We start from the raw sequence: 19,622 nt of genomic DNA, 5'->3' as shown, positions 1-19,622 counted from the left end.
TCAAAAGAGAGACAGCTGTTTCCACCTTAGTCTTCAATTCAAAAGGCCCAAATTAAAAGCACATTGTACAGATAGTTCTGTGGCTGAAGACATCATGGTACTACAGGAAGAGACCATAAATCCTCTTGAGGAGAGCAGATGAGACAGAACTTTTGCATAAACCAGTGGATGATGTAATACACAGCTCAATCCCTCAGTTTTATTGTTAAATTAAAATAACACAATTCAAAGATTCAAGTCAGTCACAGTCCTTGTAAGGACAACGCATTCACTCGCAAGCTGCTGTTCCAAACTGACAACAGATCACTTGCTGGCAAAAGCCACAATCTGCTCCTGAAAAGGGGGAAGAAAAAAGATAAGTAATTTGTAAACTGGTAGTAAGCATACATTCTAAAAAGCAGCTATAGTCTCCTTCCCTTTTATATATATGGACAACAGTTCTTTGTCAGCTTTTCTAGCCAAGTGCAGAGCACCTATCCCTGTACACTAGACAATTAAAAGAAGTTGCAGCATTCCTTTCCCTCCTGAGTAGCACAAAGCAGGTGTTACCAACAGGTTCTGTGCTCAGAAAGAGAGGTCTTCGTTTGGGTTTCTGCTTTAAACAGAAAAAAAAATTCTGAGCACTGGAGTAGCAGCATAATCCTCTTTTTAGTGCAACTAATAAAGACACCTTGTCAGGGGCAGCTACTATGCCTTAGGAATTTGCTGCTCTTCAACTCAGGTAGTGTCTTAACCATGACAATAACACAAAGGAAACAGGCCACCTGTGTCTAATAGGAAGAAGGTGACTTGATTTGTGGAATAAAACATTCAAATGTTTTAGAAATGAGGAAATTAATCTGAGGGTGCTTGGGAGCTTTGAGAGCAAGTGGCTCAAGGAACCTCATGAAAATGCAACAACTAAGTCAAGCCGGTGCAGAATTTAGGCAGATAGGCTGCAAACAGAGGGTCTGTGTTTAAGACTGAACCTCCTCCTCACCACTACCTTCCTCAGGTAACTTCCATTTGAGACTTGCACTTCTGCCAGGAGGAAACAATTTAACAAGACAAAACAGGACAGAAACAGGTAGCCATTTGAGCTGCACACCACATCTGTCAAGTCACCTGATGTCTTATTCTTAGTGAAGATGTGTTTTTACAGGGCTGGTTTTTCATAGTGCCTTTCTGGAATGCAGTTCAAGGTTCCACATTTTCATTCCATAGCAAAATAAAGCCAAAGACTTCTAATGATGTCTAACCTCTAACTACTGATACAGGGTACACACTTAGATCCTTATCTTCCCTTGTGCTGCAGGAGAAACCAGTTACTACCAAGCAGTCAGTTATTTAGGAAGTCCTCAAGCTCATTCAGGACACAAAACCTCAGTCTGAACAAGTAGCATTTTCCACCCAAAAATGTTTCATTTAAAAGAAAAAAATCTTCACAGCTTGTGTATGTTTCAAGAGTAGTTCTGGACTCCTCCTACAGTAGTTCTGGACTCCTCCTCACTGAAGGGAGATTCTTACTTTGACAGGAGGCAGGGCATTTGTTGCTTGCAATCCCCATGTCCTCAGCAACACCAAGGGAGCCAGCCTTGTGGAGTAAAGCCTCTTTAGCACATCAATAACAGCTATCAAGGAGACGTTGTGCCTCTGACGTTCTGTCTCAAACTTTAAGAGATGTTTTAAGGAACCTGGAAGAGATAACGGAATGGTCCTACTAAAATCGACTTGCCACAAACAATTGTGCATCTTGTCTATACAGCAGTCTTCACTGACAAGTGAAAACACAGAAAGAGAAATGGTCCGTCTTAACAAAGGCCTCCTTCCATCAGCTAGTGGTCTTCATCTCACCACCTCTTTACCTATCATCCTGCAGAACTTTTTTGTTTTTTTTTAAAGCAGCTTTGAGATTTGTGGGATGGAGGCTGCATCCAAGAATCTTTAACTGCTCCACAGCCAATGGACATCAGAACAGTTTTGCTTCAAAGGTGCTTGTGCCTTTCAAACACAAGAGAGCAGCACGCTTAACCTGCAACAGAGGCAATGCTTGTCCTGACATTAGCAGCGAACGCCTGTAAGACTCATCATCTTACTGCCACTTCACAGTCTTGGATCCTTACCCAGATCGCTCCCATTGAAGGCTGCTGCAGTGAGATGATGGGCTAAACATGCAATATCACCAAAGCCCAGGTTTACACCTTGTCCCGCAAGTGGGTGGACTCTGTGTGCTGCATCCCTGGACCAAGAGAAGACAGAAATTTATATCCCTTCTTGAGGAAAGCCATAATGGCTGACAAACCCCAGAAGGGATCAGAATAGCACTCCTCACCTCTTTACAATGAACACCACCTTACAGCTGCACATACGCTTTATCCAGTACCTCCTTGCATGCTATGCTGAACTACCTGACTGCCTCTCCAGTTGTAAGAAGCAAGACAAAGGGGAGATAACAAAAAGCAGTTCTGAAAGGAAAAATTATAAAGAGGTGACTAGCCAAAGTCCTCTCTCAGATCACGTGTGGAACAGGTGTGACCTTGGCACAACAGGAGGTATATCATTGGCACATTTCACAAACACAAAGTAGACAGACATCATGAATACAAAGGAGAAATGGGATACCACTGAATAAAAACAAAATGAGATTCTTTTATGAGCAGACTTATCTGTAAAGGACAAAGCCAGACGTAGCGATAAGGCAGTCTTAAAGTTAAGAGAAATGAAATAAAGTTTGGGGATGAAATGTGAGGTCAGGCACTTTAACAAGCTATAAAGCACAGAGTGCTTCCAAGCACAGAGTGGCTCACAAGTTGGAAAGATGACAAGTATCTGAAGTGTAATACAGCATTCATGAATTACAACGAGCTACCAGTGTATTGCAGCTGTGGTGGAGAAAAAAGTACATGCAACCTTAGAATGTAAAAGATGAGATATTTTCCTATTTCTAATAGACCACCGTACAAAAGCCTATGACATCCCATCCGGAATAATTTGAAAGTTTTGTCATTTGTGTTCGAGAAAGGTGAGTTTAAAACTCAAACTGGTACACAGAATAGCTGCTACAATGTTTGGGGAAGTACAGATCCAGCATGAGATACTGGATTGTTTCACTGGACTACACAAAAAGGGAAATAATTATCTTGCCATTTACATAGAAAGCGCACACAATGGACAGAGAGCTACTCATAGAAAAGGACTTCTTTTGACACAAGAGCACATGGTACAAACTGAGCCTGGATAAAGTCAAACTGAAACTATAAATTATTTCTAACCATCTAATTTGTTGACTGGGAGTCGCTATACTCACATAATTTCTAACCACATGCCACCCACTCACACGAGGGCTACCACTGAGGACCTTACCCGATCAGAGCCACGCGGTGCTGGACATACTCTGTCGCATGTCCCATTCCAAGAGGGAACGTGGCTCGGCTCTCTGGATCTACTTTAGCAACGCTTGGGGGCAGCTGACGGACAGCAGTCCCTGAGGGTTTCAGGAGGGAAATAGCAGATCGAAACATGGCCCCAGCAGTATCAATGAAGTCAGTGTGGTTTGCGTTGCTCCACTGAAAAATCAAAGAAATCTTTGTAAACCCAAACTAGACATACAAAAGAATCTAGTTGAAAAAAAATCTGAGTGAGCACCAAATAGTGAATTTTAACCACCTGGACAAAACTATACAGTAGAAGAAACTATCTATCTTCATCGTTTTAGGACATACAAGTTTCCAACTAGGATGAGCCTACCCTTCCCACCTTTTGGAAATGTAGTTCAACTTCTTCTGTGACTTTCAGAACTAACCTAATTCAGTCCCAAGAGGTCATCCTTACTTTGCTAAGTGCCTTTGTAACATCATCTCACCAGAGGAAGGAACTTGAGAATCCACCTCTCCCATTACTATCCTTTAAGCTGTAGGGTTCCATTGTATTTCCCACAATTGCAACAAAGTCAGCCTCACACCCGCCACAAGGCTGATACTCACAAAGGCAGAGTTGATGCTATCCACAAAACTTTCCTCATCCATAGCGAGAAGTTCTGATGCATGTTCATGAGATGTAGACCAGACCAGAGAGCTGGCAGTATCAGACAGCTAGATTAAGAGAATGTCAAGGGTAAGTATCAAGAGTAAACAATCAGTGCAAAGATTTCCCCACTGCCCTGCCCCACACCAGTCCCTCTGCACATTACGCTTCCAGCCCTACTTGCTACAAGTGGGAAATACCAAGGATAAAGTGAGAGGGCAGGAGGGGAAAACAAATGCAGTAACTGAAAAGGACAGATGAACAAATTCTTAAGAGACAGAACCAAACACAGAAAGGCACAGATAGAAATAAAGTTACTAGAAAAGAACAGACTAAAAACTAAAACAAAAAAAAAATACAGAGACCACGAGTCATCTTACCGGAAGAAGCGCAATTGGCCCTGTGGGAAGGAACCTCTGCCATGCTACATTATTGTCTGTGGCCTAGAGTGGAAAGAATCAAGCAGACAGTTACGAACTAGTGGATCACCTGCTTAAGCAGTTCTGCTGCTTACTGAAGAGTTAATTAGCAGAATTTCACCTCAGACAAATAAAGAGTTGCCACCACAGCCGACTGGTCATACCGATGCTCGATATTCTTAATTTCAGCTTCCTTCCGGACTACAGAATTATGACCATCCGCACCAATCTGCAAAACAAAGAGTAGGGAGCAACCTCTTCAGCAGCTCCTCAGAAAGCCAATATTCCAGTCTACAAATCTCAGCCTGCATGTACACGTTTTTTGTTTATTCAGAAAAAAAAAAAAAATTCCCCCCAAAACAGAAGAGGTTCAATTGTCCAATTCAGCACAGTCTTCTTGCATCAGGTACAGAAAAGGCTATGCACCACGTCCCATAGCATCTCTGACAGAGTTAGCCACTCACCTCACTCAAGCCCTCCACAGGGGTGGAGTGGCACACACGGAATCAGAACCAAATCCAGTGGAAAGGACTTGGGTGAGAGATGATGCCTGATCAACAGAAATACAAAGTTTAGTTACCAGCAGTTTGGTCTGAAGTCTGCGTCCATCAGCTAACTCAATTTGGACCCAAGGGCTTGTGTCACAGCTGTGAGAGGGAAGGGGCCAGGTATACCCAACTGCTCTGCTCCCGTAGAAAACCTCCACCCGGTCTGATGGGGAAACAAAGTACCATGGTCACAGCATGAAACACACATGAAAAAAGGAAACATCACTACAACAGCAAAGGCCACGCATGTCTTAACGGCTGACCCTACAATTCTCAAGGCACCCTGAAAGAACAGATCTGGCCAACCCTTTGTCACTGCAAGGCCTGCTCTGGGTAAAAAGCTACAAATCTTTTCATTGAGTCTAGTTTTGGAGAGACTACATTCAGGAGAACTACACATGCAACTGCTTTCTTGCTGTGTAGCCTTAGGAAGACACATTTCTCCCTCCATCCCAATTCTATGTCTCAGAGTTACTTGTTGGATGAATTATCTTTCTCCTTCTCATAATTTAGCACACACAACAGAAGGCAAGTAACTGAAAACTCTCTGCAGGAAATAAAATATTAAAGAAGTTGTCTACTACCTGCTACTGCATCTAACTGTTTTGTGAGAGCAGACATAATGACATCATTCTCCACTATGTAACCCATGTCATCTAAGTCATCTTTCTCAAAAACGATCATGGCTTCTGAACAAGCATCCCACACCTACAAAGAAAAAATACAGTACATGAAGCTACATGGGAAAGAAGTGCTGTTCCTTTCAGGGACTATGAATGTATCCATCTTAACAGGAAAAGGATGTGGCAATCTAGAAATACAAAACTAGAGGAAACATCCTGGACTACCGTCCTTCCCAGCTACTAAAGTACATCACATAATTCCTTTCATACAATGATCTAGCTTCATCTCAAAAACTACTTGCAAAGAAAGTTTTTTATCCCTACTTTCCTGTTACATAATTAACACATAAAGCTATACTACCACCTTGTTTTGGGCTAACCCCAGCAGGCAGCTCAGCACCACACAGCCACTCGCTCACTCCTCTGCAGTGGGATGGGGAAGAGAATTGGAAGGGCAAAAGTGAGAAAACTCATGGGTTGAGATAAAGACAGTTTAATAGGGAAAGCAAACGCCACACACGCAAGCAAAGCAAAACAAGGAATTCATTCACTACTATCCATCGTCAGGCAGGTGTTCAGCCATTTCCAGGAAGGCATGGCTCCATCATGCGTAGCAGTTACTTGGGAAGACAAACACCATCGCTCCAAATGTCCCCCATTGCTCCTTCTTTCCCCAGCTTTTATTGCTGAGCACATCATATGGTGTGGAACATCCCTTTGGTCAGTTGGGGTCAGGTGTCCCAGCTGTGTCCCCTCCTAACTTCTTGTGCACCCCCAGCCTACTCACTGGCAGGGCAGTGTGAGAAGCAGAAAAGGCCTTAACTTTGGGTATGCACTGCTCAGCAACAGCTAATACATCCCTGTGTTATCAATCATTTTCATCACAAATCCAAAACACAGCACCATACAAGCTACTATGAAGAAAATTAACTCTATGCGAGCCAAAACCAATACACACCTTTACCTTTATTTCCTGACTAGTACCCATGCCTCAATATCTACAGCTTCCATTAGGAATCAACCTTTCATCCTGTAACATCAAGACTCTGAGGACAGGTATTTCTGAGTAGACTGCTACTTCCAAAAAAGTAACAGGAATCATCATAAGCATGACCTGCCCTTTGCCAAAGAACAAAACCTTTGGATCATTAATGTAAGTACTTCTGAGAACTGAAAGTAGACAGACGCACAGTATATTTGCAGCCCTAAATAAGGCACCTGCATTCGCCGGAAGGGTTTGAGTCTCAGGCTGCAGACGTGATCCCAGGCACCAAAACCTGAAAGAGAAAAAGGACACAAATGCATGGAGATACAGGTTCACATGGGACATTGAGACCCAAACAAAACTGAAGCTCACTCCATACTCCCCTCCTCCCTCCCTGACTATCAATGCACAGACTCTGCTTGCAGAGTCCCTAGACAGGGCCAGGTCTGCCTCAATACTTTCACAGCTCCAGCATCACATGATTTTACTGTTAACACAAGCCAGCAGAAAAGAAACAAGAGCCTTCCAGGAATGCTGTGACTTAACAGTCAACTCTCACTGTCCTATCGCTGAGTAATGAAACAGACACAGAAATGCACAACCATCATTGTTTAGAACATTTCTTTCTCCATAAGGAATCAAGGCTCAAATCTCTCTTTAAAATGAAAATTAATCAGAAGCGAGTTACCAGACTACAGAGCACTAAGCACATGCTTCTTTTGTGAACAAGAACATTCCAGATGCTGTAGAGAGCACATCACAACCTTTCACTAGCCTAATGTCACAAATATTTATATAACAAATCAGACCAAGATACCAGAACACAGATCCCTGTTATCAAGAGAAGCCTGATTTAATCACCACAGTTCAGCATACAGAATACTGAAGAGACAAAGGCAAATAATTCCGTTGAGTTTAGGATGAAGGCAGCACGTGCTCAAAGGGGTTTTGTTTAAACAAAATAAAAACAGTTCAAATATGCTGTTAAAAATGCAAACAATAGAAAGCACACTTACTGCTGAGGAGGGTTGCTGATCCTGGGGAGATGGAACTGACCCTGTTACTGTAAGTGTCTGGCATGCGATCATATTCTTTCCTAGGACCAGCCTCCAGCAAAGCAATCTTCTTATCATGGAAGTGGATATCATGCCCTGAAATAAGCAAATATATGCTTTGTTACAATGCTCCTGCCAAAAATCTCATTTCTTATTTCTGTATCAGTAACGCCTACACATTTTTGCAATAAGACAGAGCAGATGCAAAACTTACTAAAGAAATGCATTTACAACACAGGTTTTGACCAGGCAGATAAACTTTTGTATTTTAAAGCTTTATGACTACAATCGCGTTACCGAGATTGACAACCCCATTGCAGTTAAAGCAAGGATTAAACATTTTCTTTGTGTACAAAGTTCACATTTTTGTACAAATTTGTGCCTACTTTATGAAAGTTCATTATTTAAGTATTAACAAGTGAAACCTGCAACGTTTACTCCAAGCACAGAACACATTTTTCAGAGCTTAAACAATAAACTCACCTAAATAGAACAAGAGATCAAAATAAAACTTCTGTGATACTTAGCAACTACATTAATGTTTTCTTTATCCTTATATTCTGACAGTGGAATAGCACAGGCAGTTTAGACTTTAACTTTCGGTTAAAGAGAACTGAAAAAAAATGAAGAGATGACTCAAGTGAAGAGTAAATCACACTACAGCTGAATTAGCCACGTTTGTTACATCTGACCACTACGGTTGCAGAAGGTATTGAGATCAGAAATGGTATCCTCATTACATCCAGAGTTTACTACTACAGCAGGCCTAATAACAGCAGTATCCTGAACAGCTTTTCTAGATTATGCATAACATAACCTCATCTCTTGAAAGGTCCCAAACCTGCATGTTAGCCTTAGGTACCACTGCTGGAGGGGATCCTCGTGCTGTCTCAATTCCACTGCGGTCTTGTTTAACAATACAAGCAGAACAACTATAAGTTTGCAAGGTAAACCCTTATACTTGCAAAGCACTTCTTGCTTAGGATCTTTGCTCTTTTGCTCTTCTTTGCACTCTTTTCTTTAGGCTTCTGTCACTATTACACCCTTCTGAATCAGCGTTGCAAATAAAGCAGCAGCCAGTACCCTCAGGATCTCTGGTGATCAAGCATAAATCCATCTTAACTTGGTATTACAGTGTTTAAAATACTGGGTTAGAGAACAAAACTTAAGATCAGAAAAACATTTTCAGCTATGGCTGAAATTACCCATCAGTGATTTAAAGGTGACCAACCATGTTTGACAGAAAACACTGCAAGTAGTCTGCAGAATTCAAAGTAATGGCTACTTTAACATATACATATATACATAAATAGGACAGGGCTCATCATAACGATCAGCTAAACAAACAGCTTTAAGCCAACTGTAGAGTGCTGTCACAAGAGCATGCAGGAATAAGGAAATTCCACCACAGAAACGTTAACATTAAGACCCTAAACGGTAACTACAACGTTATCTCACACTATCACCAACACGGATTAATAATTAAGGTCGACTTATAATGAAACACGAAGGTTTTGGGAAAGTTCCCAGTTTGAAGCGTTTCGTGGAACTGGTGAGGCAGCGGGACACAAAACCCGCCACTCTCTGAACACACAGAACAGGGTGCGGGAGGCTCGAAGACCACTGAGACCTCACACCACCGCGGCAGGGGCAGTAGAGAGAGACCGCCGCCGACTGTGCGGCCGTGAGTGCAGCCCCCGCGGGGACGGCAGCGGGCCGGGCCGACGGCACCTGCGACACCGCCCGCAACGGGCGAGAAGGTCACAGCCTTACCCAGCACGGCGGCCATGGCGCTCCCGACCATCCCCCCACCCGACACCACCACATCGTAGAGCGGCGCGGCGGCAGCGACAGACCGGAGCGGAGCCCGCGGGCCGGCCCGCAGCCTCCCACCGAGCGGCGCCAGCAAGCCCCGACCGCACACACCCGCCATCACTGCGGAAGTGACGACACACCAACCACCTCCCAGCGGAAGTCGCTCCGGGAAACCATGACAACGCAGCGTGCCCTGGGGGCGGGCACTACACAAGACACCGCTTCCCCAGCACCACTGAGCGAGCGGTGGGTGCTGTCCGTCTTAGAGTCTGATTGGCTGCTTGAGGCCAACAAGGCGGGACTAGAGAGCTGCCGACTTCGCTGCTCGGCGGAAGCCGGGATCGCTGCCTTTGGAGGGCTGAGGCGGCGGCCTGGAGGTGAGGAGAAAGGCCCGGCCTCGGCGCTCCCGGCTCCACCTCAGCCCCGGCGGCGGCTGAGGTGGAGCCGGGAGCGCCGAGGCCGGGCATGGAGGTTGGGGTCGCACCCCCGAAACGAGCACTTTTTTCTTCTTCCAGGTGACATGACATCCCCTCACGCTGTAACGGCCCAACTCCCGCCAGCCGAGCTCGGGATGGGAGGCCGGCTGTCTCCGTTAGAACCGGGTTTCCCGTACCAGGCAAAGTTAAGAGGTGACCTCGGGGTATGCGAAGAGGGTGAGGAGCTCGACGGTTTCAGGCGGGAGGCGGCAGTGCTGCATGACGAGCTGTGTGAGGCTCTCAGGTAGGGTGGTACCTGGTAAGGATGGCAGAATAACACGCGGGGTTCCTGCTGCTTCTGACCAGTGACAAGGCAGAGCATGAAGTCCTAAGATGCACATATATAGTACCAAAACCCTGGCCACAAATGTATTCACAGATGGGAGGATGGGGCCAATAGGTGCGCACGTAAGCAGCATTCACACAGAACGTGAACAGCACAAATCCTGTTCCTGCTCATCAGCTAATCACATGTAAAATTTGCTAGCAGATCACACGTTTCTATCCAGCACCCAGTCTTCAGAGCTGTGGTCTCTCCAGTGTCTAGCTCTCAGACCTCTTGACTTTCTGCGTAGTTAGTCCAGCTTGAAGTTCACTAGCAGATCGCACACACACACACACACACTCTTATAGTTTATGAAGAACAGACTGCAGCAATCAGCAGGCAAGTGTATCGACCTGTTTACACATGATCGGCACCTTGTTTCCCTCCTTTTTCCCATTTTCCTGTTCTTAGTCCACCCTGATCCACTTTGATCCTTCCTTTTACCTGCATATTCCTTCCCTAAATATCTCATAAGTTTCAGTCAGTTTCACAATCACCCTCAAATGTCCTGTGAGAATTTTGCTATTTCAGTGAGACCCATGATAGTCTTGGGGTTTTTTTCTTATTATCAATTATATGGTCAGCTACAAAGTTTCCAGCTGAACCTCTTAAGAGTTGCACTAAAACAGTTCCTTGCAATGGCCCTTCCATCAGCATCTTAGGAATTCTGGTGTTTGGCACTGTTCCTTAGGATTTGTGCATATGTGTGCTTAATTTAATGCCTCTCCTGAGTTTATCTTTTGTGTTGAGTAGCTATCAGCCAGATATCCCTAAAGTTGGAACTTTCTGGTTTACTTGTGGCCTTTCTGGCAATAGAGTACTAGCAGCATAATAAATTACGTTACAAAGCTAAGTAGGCATAAACGCCATTTTATACATGGAAAACGGAAAACAAGCAAAGCTCTCCTCATGAACTTTGGTAGCAAAGCAAAATATAGAGCCCAAGAACAATAAGCCCTAGGCCTGTCTTTTAACAACCAGCTTGGCCTATGGTATCTTTCTCTCAATCAACAGTGTCTCCCTTCTTTTAATTCTATTTTTTAATAATTTCCCTTATTTCCCCTTCATAATGTCTTTGTCTTAGTCGTACATTGGGTAACAAAAGGCAGTCCAGTTCTTTGATTGACCTCACCTCGGACAGTACGTGGGATCAGCAAAAGCCTCCCTTGTTTCCTAAATCCTGCTTGAGGCCAAAAAGCGCTTCATCTCCCTGGATTCCTTCCATCACCATCCCTCAGCCCTTCGAAATGACACTGCGGGAAGCTCGCAAAAAGTCCCAGTTGATGAAGGCATACATGTTTCTTGAACTAGACAAACAGAGAGACAAAAGGCAAAGCCAGGATGAAGCTGAATGTCAGAAACAATTCCGGGCACAGCCTGTACCTGCCCATGTGTTTCTGCCCCTTTATCAGGAAATAATGGAGCAGAATGAGATTCGCAGGCAAATAGCAACACAGAAAAGAAAGGAGCTGCTACTTTCAACCCAGCGGCCCTTCAGTTTCCTGGAGAAGGAGGAGAAAAAGAAAGCTATCGGACAAAAGTTCCTGGCAGCAGCAACCCCAAATGAGAGCTCCAAACAGAAGCGAGCCAGTAAAAAAGTTCCTAAATCTACTTACGGTCCACTTCTTGGAGATAAACTTAAAGGTAAAATGCCAGGGCTCTTCCTGTAAAAACTACTCCCTGCCTGTCCCTCGCTGTCTCCGTGCTTGGAGGTAGGATCATGGCCCGTAGGGTGTTACTTGGAGTATAAAGCCAATCTCATTACATCCCCTGGTGGTTGTCTAGTCTCCTGTGTATCACTGGTCATTACATTTCATCTAGATACCCTTACAGGAGTCTGTCCTAAAGTTAGTCTTGTATCAGTGTCAGCAGCAGTTCTGCACCACTCCCCAGCACACACGGGTACACTGAGCTCTTCAGACAGATTTCCATACCCCTTTTGCTGCAAATCATGACAGTTTGGGAATCCTTCCCTGCACTGGATTCCATACCTTTGGTTATGCTAAAGGGACTTAGATGATTTGTGGCACAAAAACGAAGACAGATGTAGTGGCAGAAGCGTCCAAAGTCTGTGCAGTATCTTGGAACTGACAATTTTACTCCCGCACAAGTGATCTAGAGTTCGGTTCTAAGTGATAGTGCAGTAGTCCAGTCTCTCCTGCCATTCTCTGGTGTTTTCAGTCACCTTCCCACTTGCTCTCAACCTTCTTATTAAGTGCTAGAACAGGGGAGGTAGGTGCCAGGGCCATTCTAGTTGGAGGGACAGCCAAGGAAATTTTCCTGATGCTCACTTTCTTTCAGATGGCTTAAGCCCCCACAGTTGTAAGTTTGAAGTAAGCAATACAGAATTCATGCTTGAATATAGGAGGTAAACCAGTCCTTGATAATCCTCATTGCTTTTCTCACAATTTTTTTTACTGTTTCCCACTGATTTCTTCTTGAGTATACACCAGTTCTGTTTTCATCAGAAAACAGTGCTGTGATGTACTAAACTAAATAGAATAGAAAGGTAAAAGAAAGGACAAGCCACTGTTCTGTTTCTATCTGGTATAAGAGAAGGGCGGAGGAATGAACATTTCATATACCTCAGTCAATGCAAACTTATAAATAGACTTTAAAAAAGTCTTTTTTGCAAACAGCTGTATTAATTTTTTTTTCTAAAACCAAAAAAAACCCCCAAACCCTACAGCCAACTGTTTGTCTGCATTTTCTCAAATATTTAGTGCTGCCCAGGAAAGGACTCAGTTTGACACTATGCCCTGAAACACACTCTTTCTATGGAAAGTTTGTCACAGAAGTCACAAGACACGATCCATCCACCAAATGCTCCTTACTTAAAATTTTTTCCAATAGAGACAAACACTGCTGGATATTACATAGAAAAGCTATCATCTGTTACAAGTGTATTTGAACAGCCCGCTTGGATCACACAATCAACATGACATAAAGTCCCGTCTGAAAAGTAGAACCTTGATTAATACAACATGTCTGCAAGACAAGGGGCACAAGTTATCTGGTACCCTTAAGAACAGGAATAGGAGGAGGAGGCCTGTTCAGTAACTTACTCTGATAATTGAGAGAGATACCTAGAGATTAACGCCTAAGAAAGAGACTCTACCATGTTTTTTCTGGTATCTTTGAAATTTTTTTCCTAGGAGGCAGAGGAGAGAGAAGCTGGAAAGTTGGGAAAGAGAACACAGGATGTCCAGTCTCTCCTATATTTGTAGCTGCCATAATAAAGAAAAGTTCAGAGTTGTGCAGTGGCAATTTCACAGCCTTTTATGTCACTCATATTCTTCTCATTGCTTTGCTTTTGATTCATTAGAAGCTGAACTCTACAGAGAAATCCGCATTCAAATGAGAGCCAAGGATTTGCTTGAGAGCTCCGTAGCTCCTATAGATACTAGCAACTGTCGGAGCGAGCCTCAGTCCCGAACTGCCACTAAAACTAAGCAGGAAAGACTTAGCTTCTTACAGGACAAAAGTTTCAGCTTCAAGCCAAGGATTAATCCAACAATACCAGATTTTGAAGGACTTTACTGGGCATTTCAGAGGGAAGCAGTAAGGAGACAAGAAATCAAAGAGGCAACTCGTAATAAGCCATTCAAGCTAAGAACCTCCAATCTCCGTGGCAGGCAGAGGCAGGCTAATGAAAAGATAAAGGTGAGATGACTGGATATTTCTGTGGTACTGCTTTCTCTGATCAAGATGGCACCTTCTTAAATTTATAGCATTTATTTATGGATGGTTAATGTCCTGTGACGTCTGCCCTTGTCTTGGGAATACTGCAGAATTCTAGGACAAACCAGAGAACAAAATTCTACACGAAGAGATGAGCTACGACAGCTGAGGCTCAGCCACCCTTCCATACTCCTAATCACCTCTCCTTCCCCTCAGCCCCTTCCCATGTAAATCTCTGCTGATGGAAGAGAGAAGAATGAGTGCATTGCCCACATACCCCAACTGTTCTTTTTGGCAGACAAAGAAAAGAGGAGATTCTGTATTGTCAACAAATACTGAATGAAGTTCCATTTTTTTCAGGTTTCTCAGCAACTTTCCAAGGTTTCAGTGCAAAAAAGTCATTCTCTGACTGGACTTTCCTCTCTCTCTTCCAACACCCTTCCAGTGCATATTACAGATGCAACTAGAAAAAGGGAATCTGCTATTAGGTAAGTAGAAAAGTTTGTCCACAAGACCATACACCAACTAATGACAAACTGGAGGAAAAAAAGTCAATGTTTTCCCTTATCACATCAACAATACTTTTCCTAAATGTTTCTCTGTCTTCTTTCTTTGCTAATTCTTGCCCTGCCTCCCAGTTGATTCAGGAGCTGCACACTCATATGTCTGAAATTTTGCTTTTCTCCTTAGAGGACTACAGAAGTGAAATTCCCTGCTAGCATGTAGTCTGGAAGTCTTAAGTGAGCTCATTACTAACTTTTTTTCTATATAGATACTCCCAAGATAACAAAAAGGAAGGGGACAAAGAAGGAATGTATTGGCTGGAGAAACAGAAAAAGAAATGTCAAGCTATCCAAAAGTCAGTGAACAGCCGAGCAAAAGCCCTGGATCCACATAAAAGTCTGGAGGAAACACAAAAGGAGAAGTCGAAACAGAACTGGTCAGTATCCTATTCTGCACAGAAATAACAGTTCACTCTACTTACTGAGGATCATCAGATAATTCTTTAGGATGAGCTGGGTTTAAGAACATTCCTAGCCTAACTTTTTTGGCTGTCATACCCATTCTACACTTATTTGGATTTCTTGACAATTCCACACTACTATTTCCATATAGAACAGTTTCCTTTAGATTAACATTTGTAGAAACTCATTTGTACAAACAAGCCAACTGAAATGTATGATTTGGTAAAGCACACATAAGACAAGGTTTTCTAAAAATGTGAACCCTCGTTCTCTGCTTACAGTCTAGTAGTAAAGCTTTGCTAAGGGTCCATAACTTGCCAGCAATAGGATTTTTTTGCCTAGCATTCAGAATCCAGAGAATTACCAGAGCTATTTAAAGGACGAAACAGTTATGAGAATTCCTCATTCCTGATCAGCTACAGTCAGAGGGAACCTGTATTGGAGAGGCAACTTTTCCATTTCAGGCAAAATATGAGAGAGAGAACAAAGGAATACAGAAAGGAGCTGGAAGAAATGCAGCTGCGAGTCAAGAACAGACCATACCTCTTTGAACAGGTCACCAAGGTAACTGGTCAAAGTTCCAGAGTGTTTCTGACTGATAAGATACATTGTCTTTCATTTAAGACAGGCGTTAAGAAATCTAGTCTCAAGTAATTCACGGGTAAGAAGGTGCAAATGGTTGAATAGTCTCTTGACTACACTCAAAATAATACATGGAAGGGCCACCCAAGTATAATTTAAATTCCTTCTCACCACTTGAAAAAACACTCGGACTTATTTCTTGGTTGTAGAGCTTTCCAGTCCCTAGTATATATTGCAATCAAAATACATGGTCTGATCAAAATTAAGGCCTTATCACACTAGAAATTATATGAATACCTATTCCACACCTGAATACCATAACCTACAGTCTAGAAATCTTAAACTTTTTTTTCTTAAAATCCTCTCCAGTTAAACAGTTTTTCTTTGTGCTTTTAGTGCTACTAGAAAACCATTAATGACAGTTAAGTCGCTTATATCACCTCCAAGCTCCATTGTCTGGGGTTGCATTCAGCCCAGCTCATCCATCATCACACAGTACCATCTGCCAGGGATGATATCTGGTTAGAGACACAGTGACAAAATATTGACAGTACGCTGATTTAAGATTTCTTGACTTAAGATTTCTCAATAGAAAGTACCCTGCTGGGTCAGACTTTCTGTTCAGGTGAGTGGTTAATGGAGGCAGAGAATACATTCGTATGATAAATATTGGTAACATTTCTATTTGCCAGATTGGTAAGAATTCACCAGTACTGAGAGCATTCACTCATGCCCAGACAAGATTTCTATCCTTCCATATAGAACACCTTAATCTTTAGGAACTGGCCAGTCCCTCTGGAAAACCGTCATCTCAGACTACGTTCATTTGCAATGTTTATGGGGAGGCAGTGAGGAGATAGGATCCAGGATGCTTGGTTTTCAGTTTCTTGGAAGATGAGCTGATATGAAGCTATTTCACAGGCGCACTCTGTTTATTGAACTCCACTGTGGTTAATGCTTACAAATTACAAACAAACATGCTTCCAGAATTTCTCACAACCCTTTTTTGCACATACTCTCAATTTGAGTGTCGGAGTCAGGGCTCAGACGGAAGTATGCTAGTCTGGTAAGACTGGAATGCTGTACAAGCAGGAGAACAGAAGGAAGAAAAAAAGAACAGAAGCAGGAAAAGTTGAGCTCTGGCTTTGAAAGATGTGAGACATTCTCCTCGTATTCAGTTTTGATATTGTTCTGTAGGGATGACAAAAATTCTGGATAGGGGCTTTGCTGTCCTTTTGTTCTCATTAGGAGTGTCAGCCATGAACTTTAAAACAACTTGACATTTACAGGGAAGCCCCAATTCTACATGCTTACTGTTTAAGTTTTGATTTCATAGCATGATGCTCGTCAAGGAGCAGAGCGTCACTACAGACACACCCTTCAGCAAGTTGGGCTCAATGAAGAATTTGTAAAGAAAAAAGGGAAAGATGCCACTGACTTGCTGGAAGAAGAATCTGATGTTCACAGGTAATAAAAACAATGCAAGACCTCTCTTTTGCCTTTGAGTAGAAATATTTTCCTTGTTCATGAAAGCTTTCCAGCTTGTATCATCTAGTGCAGGCAAAATTAAATCAACTTCATTCCTCTTATTAAGCATCATGGCTTAACTCCATCTTAACTCCTATGACTGCACTCTAGTTCTTATGCATGGGGCAAAGCAGCAAGTAAACAGTGCAAACCATTTCCTGTATTAGACTATCACTATTTCTGCAGAGCACCCAAACCTCGGGGTGAAAAGGACAACTGTACTGTACAGGAAGGAGAACCTCAAGAGGAACAGAGCGGAAAGGAAATGGCAACATGAGATCTAGCAGAAGGATCCACCAATCATCTCTTGATCTTTTTAATTCAAGATTCTCCAGGTTAATCCTTGGGAACTTTCTGGTTTAGGCTGACACCTAAGAATTGCTCTGGATTAAGTGAGAGGTGAGAACTTAGTAAAGGAAAAAAAGACCAACTGTTGTTTAGAGCATGTGTTGTCCAACCCAGTGAACTCTGCAGCCACCCTTAGTCTTCACAAGTGTTCCCTGTGTGAGCCAGTTCCCTTTCTTCAATGGGCAACAAAACAAGTTAAAAAGGCTGAAGCACTTTTATCTTTCGATAAAAGCAGATACGAAAGACTGAAGAGGTACATCCCCTAATGTCAGCTCCTTGTGTTCATGCTGCAGAAGCCCATAGAAAGGAAAGAATGCCTTTCGGTGTGCTAAACCTTGGTTTACACATATATGTGGTAGAATGCTTTTAAACAAGGTATTTCTTAAAAAAAAAAAAAAAAAAAGGCACGATTTGACCTACCTTGGGAGAAGACTCGAACTCCTTCTCTGGTGTTAACTCTTCATTCACTCATTACCAGCTCTGCTCCTTCCTCCCATCAGGAAGAAGCAATAGTCTTTCTATACTAAAATATCTCCCACACTTCATTATTTGAAACTGTTTTAACATCTTAACAATTTAGGTCATTAATTTGGCCTGAAAAACGACCAAAATTAAGAAGGCTGTAATTAAACAATGCATCACTTTGGATTGCTGTTATCCTAATTCTACAATTACTGTGATATCAAAGATGGACTTTGGTGGGAGAAAGATTAGGTATTACCTGTCAGCATGTTGTACCCAAATGCCTGGTGCATCTTGAATGGTTTAGTTCACACATTAGTGCTCTTCCTTTACCTGACAATAATAATGATCTCAAAAAATACAAACCCTTACCACCTGGAATGTTTTCTGAGAATTATGATATCAAAGCACTTTGAGATTAAAAGATTTTTAAATGGCTATCAGTGTTTCTGCATTGTCCAATTTCTTTATCAATCCTCTTTTCCTCACTTCTTAAATGGAAGCTGGGTCTCTTTTCATCTTCGTTACCTCAATACATTTCTCCTTAAGCTGTAACAACAAAACCTCATCATCAAATCGGAAATACAGGACCTGTAAGAGCTACCACATTAGAAAGTTATAAAACTGAGTTCATGACATTTTTTATCATAACAAAGTACTAGATCCAAGAATTTGTGGCCCGGGGGTTTCAAGCGGCTATGTTACGCTTCCACAGAGATCAGCTCATGCTGATACATAGCTGAATGCATTGGGTTGCAGCAGTCCTCCTTACTGACCCAAAGAATCTCCAACAAATCTAAGTTTAGGCTTGTATTTTTCCTTTTTTCCTCCTTTTCCAGTTGAAGAGCTTTCTACACAATGCATCTGCTGAGTGCTGTGTCACAGTTTGAAATGCAGCCCTTCACTAGAGAAATTCCCAATGGGTTGGAAATACTTCCTTTGCTGTAGAGGCTTTCCACACTGAGAAGAGGCTTAAGCACCTGGGAAGGTTCAAGGAATGCCATTATCAGTGTACCAGTTTCTACACAGCTTTAACGGTGTAGGACACACAAAGGCTGTTCTTTCTCCTGTATCCCCTGGAAAACAGCAGTGATGTAATCATATTGTCACCATGCCTTGTTACACTGAAAAAGGAAGGAAAGAAGATTTCTTCCATGCTCCAAGTCTGTGGTCTAAAGCCCCTTGGGCTTGTATGGATATATCTGGACCAGTGGGAGGGAAATTTTAATACATACATTTTTAGAGGTATTTACTAAAATTGCTTGCTACTTTCCATAATAATAATTGATGATGCTAGAAAAATAAACTTCCAAGTATGTGAAGTGTAAAGGAAAACCTTACGAGAGGAGGAACAAAGGCTTGACTTTAAATTAATGTATGATATTATGCCATATCCCTTCAACAAATACTAAGGTGACATGCAAGAATACAGTACCAGATAAATCCAAGTCTTAATATTGATCCCTGAACAGGAATTGCTGAAATGGTGGTGAAAGTAAAAGCATCAAACTAAGTAACTGAAACTTACTAGCACCTTTCTTGCTAAACGTACATCTTGTTCTGAAAGTAGGATTACAGAAATGTAATCCTAAAGGAGATTTGTCATCTCTTAATATATCTCAAAAATGGTATGGAAATAAACAATTTCCACTTTTGCTCTGTAATTTTGCATTTTATGAAAATATTTTGTTATTTTTAGTTAAAAGAATTACAGCCTGTTCAGCTAACCTATAAAAATACCGTAGTAAAGAAGACACCTCACTAGAGCATCTCCCATCAGCTGATGAGATGGTAGCCAAACCACATCAG

At 42.4% G+C, this 19,622-nt stretch overlaps 2 protein-coding genes across 2 annotated transcripts; one reads left to right on the top strand and one right to left on the bottom strand.

Moving 5' to 3' along the window:
* Positions 1 to 169: 169 nt before the first annotated feature.
* On the bottom strand, positions 170 to 9,565 carry COQ6 (coenzyme Q6, monooxygenase). The gene is made up of 12 exons (XM_068397963.1): positions 9,406 to 9,565; positions 7,594 to 7,728; positions 6,811 to 6,869; positions 5,554 to 5,677; positions 5,002 to 5,132; positions 4,543 to 4,650; positions 4,383 to 4,445; positions 3,963 to 4,070; positions 3,343 to 3,545; positions 2,103 to 2,218; positions 1,507 to 1,673; positions 170 to 333 (listed from the first exon to the last, which is right to left on the bottom strand). The coding sequence occupies exons 1-12, from the start codon at positions 9,563 to 9,565 to the stop codon at positions 304 to 306; spliced, it is 1,404 nt and encodes a 467-aa protein (XP_068254064.1). The 3' UTR covers positions 170 to 303.
* Positions 9,566 to 9,780: 215 nt separating this feature from the next.
* FAM161B (FAM161 centrosomal protein B) lies at positions 9,781 to 18,251 on the top strand. Its single transcript, XM_068399129.1, has 9 exons — positions 9,781 to 9,824; positions 9,963 to 10,167; positions 11,333 to 11,892; positions 13,574 to 13,911; positions 14,290 to 14,417; positions 14,702 to 14,869; positions 15,359 to 15,458; positions 16,813 to 16,943; positions 17,190 to 18,251. The coding sequence occupies exons 2-9, from the start codon at positions 9,968 to 9,970 to the stop codon at positions 17,278 to 17,280; spliced, it is 1,716 nt and encodes a 571-aa protein (XP_068255230.1). The 5' UTR covers positions 9,781 to 9,824; positions 9,963 to 9,967; the 3' UTR covers positions 17,281 to 18,251.
* The last annotated feature ends 1,371 nt before the right edge of the window (positions 18,252 to 19,622 follow it).

The sequence above is a fragment of the Nyctibius grandis genome, chromosome 4 (assembly GCF_013368605.1).
Source record: "Nyctibius grandis isolate bNycGra1 chromosome 4, bNycGra1.pri, whole genome shotgun sequence".
In the NCBI taxonomy this organism is placed as follows: domain Eukaryota; kingdom Metazoa; phylum Chordata; class Aves; order Nyctibiiformes; family Nyctibiidae; genus Nyctibius; species Nyctibius grandis.
The sequence above is the reverse complement of the archived record's forward strand: the minus strand, read 5'-3'. Positions and strand labels throughout refer to the sequence as shown.